The 6,122-nt window shown below is 40.6% G+C and overlaps 1 protein-coding gene across 1 annotated transcript in view; it reads left to right on the forward strand.

Moving 5' to 3' along the window:
- LOC117515235 (aminopeptidase N-like) overlaps positions 1-4,480 on the forward strand; it is an 80,892-nt gene extending 76,412 nt beyond the window's left edge. The window contains exons 20-21 of the mRNA XM_034175717.1: positions 3,794-3,875; positions 4,137-4,480. Of these exons, the coding sequence (XP_034031608.1) occupies positions 3,794-3,875; positions 4,137-4,298 (244 nt within the window). The 3' untranslated portion in view covers positions 4,299-4,480. The remainder of the gene's footprint in view (positions 1-3,793; positions 3,876-4,136) is intronic.
- The last annotated feature ends 1,642 nt before the right edge of the window (positions 4,481-6,122 follow it).

The raw sequence follows: 6,122 nt of genomic DNA on the forward strand, positions 1-6,122 counted from the left end.
CGAGTTCACCGCAAGTTCATAATGGCCTGGCAAAAAGTGATTTAATTTATTCATTTACTCATTTCAAACATGTTCTGTCATTAGCAATGCTGATTATATTTACAATATTTACATGTTCACATTGGTATTTTTGAAAAGGAAAAGGCAGAAGTAAAAACCACTATACTTATAAAACCACTAGACCATTACCTAAGCATTGCACTTTAGACCAGACGATCCTCAGTTCAAAACCCAACCAGACCAGAAAATCACTAAGGGCCCTTGGGGAAGGTCCTTAATCCCCTAGTTGCTCCCTATCAGGTTCGATGGGCAGGAGTGGTTGGACACAAATGCCAAACTCAGACAAGCAGCTCTGTGGTTGAAAAAGGTTTAGTGAGGTATCAAGCAGAGGTCGGTACACGTTGAAGGCAGTCCAAAACAAGCAGCAGTACAAAAAACATCAGGCAGAGGTGAAGTCAGGTGATCAAAAAACGATGAGGCAAGCAGGACTAGAAAAACCACACGAACAGAGCTGGAAACAAGGCACAAGGTACATCAATCTGGCGAGTGACTAGTGAAACCTGTGAGCCTTAAATACACCCAGGTGATGAGCTACAAATTAGGAACAGGTGTGTGGAAAAGCACCAGAACAAGGGTGTGACCACACAGAGTGAAACACCCACCACCAAGCCCCAAGGGGAAGACAAGAGAGAAAGGGACAGAGAAAACCCAAGCAGGAAAAGACCAGCAAGATAACTAACAAACACAAAAACTAATCAAACACAATAACTAAACAGAGCGAAACAGTACAAACAAGAAACAAAAATCTAAACCCTCTTCCATTGTGTAGTGAGCACCTTGCATGGCAGCAACCTGACATCGGTGTGTGAGTGTGAATGGGTGAATGTGAGGCATAATTGTATAGTGCTTTGAGCTTCTGATGCAGATGGAAAAGCACTATATAAATGCAGTCCATTTACCATTTGTATTACCCTATCCCATTTCATTATAACACGTTTATTCTATAACACAATACAATCTTCTTCACAATAGAAGATTCGCATCCCCCCTCCATGCGCGCACACACACAAGAAAAAACTAATATGATAAATAAGTAAATATGAAGTCACAAAAACAGTCTATTAGTTTGTGATACCATCACAAAATAGGGTACAGTTTCATGAGGGTGTCACCATATTTAGGGTAACATGGGGCAGGGGAGCATTGGGGTTAGAGGTAAAATTAGTGAGCCAAGCTGGCCGCAACATCTTAATGTAATACATTTCGTGACAGTATCGTGATCCATTTCAGATCTGCATTGAGCTTCACGCCAGATGCCGTTCCTGATGCAGCTCCAGTTCCTCTAGTTCCACACACAGAAGCATGTTCAGATTCCTCATCTTCCCAAACAGGCTACCAGCCGACGACTAATCAGGGCTGACTCTGTTTCCCTTCTGAGATCTGACTAAATGAGACCGCGTGAAGCATTTGTTGTTTTTGTCTGAGCCTACCACTTGTCAAAATAGAGATCTTCATCTAGTGCAATCAGGAAAAAACTGAAAATGCCTCATGAGGCCTCATTTTGCTTTTGCGAGTGAGGGATCAGGTGTACTCAGCTGCATCATCTAACATGGAGAATAAGATGAGCAATTGATATTTTAATGGTTATGTAGAATGATTCGTTTTCAACAGAACCTACTGTATCCAAAGACCTTTTTTGCTTGATTTTAATAGCAATAAACATATAATTTGTTTCGTATATAAAAGCTGTCACTGCAAACCAGCTTCAAGTCAAATGAAGCAAAACAGAAATTTAAATTAAGGATTCTAAAGCTTTTATGCAAAATTATTTTTGTTAGAAAAAGACTACCATATTCTGTCAACTTACCATAACATCAGAAGAATTTATTTGCACAGTGGGACATGCCAGCAAACAAACCCAAGGCCTGATATCTTTCCTTCAGAATTTAACAACATTTCTTGGATGTTCTCATGTGGAAAAAACAAACAAACCCTGGAATCCAGTATTCCAGACAATGTGATTTCTGCAACAATTACACTCCAATTGAAATCCAATTAAGCAGCCTCGTGAAGGTAATGTTACCTTCAACTTCACTTATCCATCCATCCACCTTCTACTGCTTAGTCCAATTAAGGGTCGCGGGGGGCTGGAGCCTATCCCAGCAGTCATAGGGCGTGAGGTGGGGTACACCCAGGACAGGACGCCAGTCTGCCGCAGGGCCACAAACAGACAAACAAACACAGACACACCCACACACCCACGGACAATTTAAAGATTCCAATCCACCTAACCCACATGTCTTTGGATGTGTCTTTGGATGTGGGAGGAAACCGGAGCACCCAGAGGAAACCCACGCAAACACGGGGAGAACATGCAAACTCCACACAGAAAGGCCACGGGAATGGAACCCACAACCTTCTCGCTGTGAGGCAACAGTGCTAACCACTAAGCCACTGTGCAGCCTGAACTTCACTTATAAACCACCCAATTAAACTGGCTTTACTCAGGTAGACAGTCATCAAGCAATACATAGTTTATTTTCATATCTTGGTCTCAACAAACAACTCAACAAACAAAATGAATCCTATTCTAAATAGATGCAGTAAAAGTAGCTGACAATTTTATTTGTCACAATGAAGAAATTTGGTTTTGATCAGTCCTTTTAAGACTGGATCAAAATCCTACACCAAAATCCTTACCAATGACCAAGGCAGGGATACCCACACTCCCCTTCCCCCAACTGTACCTGAGAAAAATCATATTAAAGGGATGAAGACACCCAGGTAGATCATAAAATAAGCCTTTTCTGTATATTATTAATTTGACATGATCTTTCTGTCATTACTATTAGTTATTGGATCATGAGGTCACATGACAGAGGCTTTTAGAGGCTTTTATGATTTGCGAAAGGTTTGTGTGTGAAACAACACTGTATATGTGCATGTTGATCTACTAACAGCGCACTCTGAGGATCGCATCTTTCAAATGTGCACAATAGCTCATATTTTTCATTTAACACATTTGTCTTCATGAATATGTCATTTGGGGTGAGTCCACCCGAATGCACAAAAGGGTGAGTGTTGAATATAAAATAGGTGACGTTTGCACATGCAACATGAGATTGCATTTGTAATTTCAAACTGACAGGTGGGTTGGTCAAGGACGTTTGGACACAAATGGGAGGTTCACACAGACAGCGGTGGCTGGTAGAAGACTTTAGTGAGGTGGATCGCAACGGTCCGTACACAGAAAGGCAGTCCAAAAATACACAGCAGAAGAGAAGTGGCTGAAGATGAATGAGAGTGAGTGAGTGAGTGAGTGAGTGAGTGAGTTCTTTAAACCCTAAAGACGGTTATGTGTGAAAATCCCAGTTGATCAGTAGATTCTGAACCCAGCACATCTGGTACAAACAAGTACAGCGTGTTCAACGTCACTTAAATCACCCGTCTTCCCCATGTTGATTTTTGGTTCCAGCAGATTATCTTGACTGTTTGACAGATGACTGGAATGTTTACAATTTCTTGACATTATGAGCTACACTTTAGTCTTTTTAGTGGATGTAAATCCTCACTTGATGTCCATTTTTTCGGCATTCATTTTGTTCCCTGATTCCTGCCTGTTGCAGTGTTTTTGGGCTTCGCCGACACGACAGCGCAATCATTTCTCATTGCCAAATGGACCTGCAAATGGATGTTTCATTTACTCTATTTTTGTAAAAGCTCAACTAAAATAATTTGTAAGTAAATTCTTCATGTGTTACTGATGCCTTCTTGTGTTTGTTTTTATTCAAAGGTATGGTGGTGGATCTTTCTCCTTCTCCAATCTCATCAACGGAGTCACAGAACGTTTTTCAACAGACTTTGAGCTTCAGCAGGTTAGTTTCTTTTGTAATGCTTCTTTTCAATTATTAATTTTTATGCATTTACAGTGAATCATTCCACATTTCATGAGGGTAAAATCCCATCCTGCTTTGAAAAGTTGTTTCTGACATTTGATGACATTGTATTAGTTTAGAAGCTGGTCTCCCACTGCACAAATCAGTGTCTCTATTTGAGAGACATTTCTCCTACATTTCTCTGTGGCAGATGTCTGATGGCAGTGTTCCCTTCTTATGTCATTTTCTTTGTTGTGACAGCTGAAGCAGTTTAAGGAAGATAACTCTGAGACTGGTTTTGGCTCTGGAACCCTGGCACTGGAACAGTCCATAGAGAGAACCATCGCAAACATTAAATGGATTGAAGTCAATAAGCAGCCAGTTCTGCAGTGGTTCCAGGATCATAGCATTGTTTTAAAATGACGTGTGAGGAGCAGAGGTTTCATATGCATTCAAATGAGCCACTGAAATTAGATTAGACATAAATTTACTTGATGAGCATTTGTTATACTGCAATATTCTTTCATAACAACAATGTGAAAAGTTCCTGTCATATTTGAAACCAAGCTATTTGTTTGAATAAAGCTGAACTTGTCTGAAAGCTTTATCGCTGCCACAGTGTGTCTCCTTCACAAAAGCTGATGAAATCATTTGCCTTCACGTGGAAACCATAATAATACGACACAGATATTTTTTTAAAAGTACTGTAATGTTAAAACCTTTGAGTATTTTACAACATTGTATAGGTGAACACACTAAAACCATAACTGCACAGTAAATGAGTCCCTGATGTAAATACTTACAATCTTCTTTATACCTTTCTAAAAATTGTGAAATGTGTATTTTTCACTTTTTTGGTAACTGTTACCGACAAAAACGCAAAAATATCCTTTGCTATGTTTTAATAGTGATCCCTTCTCTTTGAGGAAAAAAATAAACATTGTGAAAAATGCCCCAAACCAAAACAGCTGGGTACAAGTTACCAGGTTGCCAAGTAGAAGCCCTTTTTATCCGTTTTCAAGATAAATTGTAACTGAATGGTGGCAAAGCTGAAGAGAGGTACTGACATCAGTATTTGCTGATACTTCAATCCAACAAATCCAGTCTGGTTTTCAAACAAAGTTAAAACGATGTGTAATGAAAATGTTATTGGATGTATTTCATGATTCTGTGATATTGTTGTGTGAGTGTGACCACCAGAGGGCAGTCACACTATATATCGAGGCTCGTTCTGAGAGCTGGCACATGAGAAAGAGATGAGCTGAGCTGAGACAGAGCAAGCGAGCGAATGGGTAACACCCTTGAGTTGTTCTAAATAGCTGTAATAATGTTGCCGTTGTTCCAGTGAAACCTTCGTCATTTCTTCACCAGGATGAACCACACATTATTTCTGTTACAACACAACAGAGGTGGTGACAGTGAGGAAGAGGATAGTTCCTTGGCAGAGAAGTGTCCAGCAGAAATACTGAACTCCGTTGAGATGAAAAGGAGCACATGGTAATGGTGGCGACACCTGCATTTGGAGCGGCAGAAGACTTTCGCTCTAAAGAGGCTGAGGAGGAATTCAAAGCATACAAGCATACCTCTTCTGAATCTTCTCTGTTCTTTCATGACGTCGTGGGTGAATTAAGCCTTAAATTAGAATGTTTTCAGGTCAAAACAGGCCGACGACGGCGCCTGGAAGCGCTGCGTGACGTCCCACTCCGTGGGAAGTCCTTACAGCGACAGAAACACCCCATAATCTCTCATCAACCCGTTAAACTTTTCACTGAAAACCAGCTTAATTTCTCAAATAGTGTCCACTCGGATATTCCTCACAGGTCCAGAAAAAATGCTGATAAAGCAACGCGCGCCATCCGCAGCGGCTATTCATTCAGACAAAGAGATTCCGACGGGCGGGGTGGAGCATTCCTCACTCAAGGCCTGCCCACAGGCGAATGACGTCACCGACACGCGTGAAAAAACTCACACATGCGCACAGGGGTTCAAGCTTGTCTGACGTAAAAACATATGAATCAAATCCATTTATTTTTTTGACAAAAACAAAAATGGACCGCTTTTTTCATCACAGACCTTGTATGTTCACCAAAGAAACCAGCAGACATTCAGCTGGTTGATTTAATCCGTTATTTGAGAACACATTACCTGCCAAAAATGAACTTTATCAATGAAAGATATAAGTTTAATACCAGGAAGACAAGACGAGTCCATCTGTGATTTATTCCAAGAAGGAGGAACAATGGAAGA

This window comes from Thalassophryne amazonica, chromosome 8 (genome assembly GCF_902500255.1).
Source record: "Thalassophryne amazonica chromosome 8, fThaAma1.1, whole genome shotgun sequence".
NCBI classification, from domain to species: Eukaryota; Metazoa; Chordata; class Actinopteri; order Batrachoidiformes; family Batrachoididae; genus Thalassophryne; species Thalassophryne amazonica.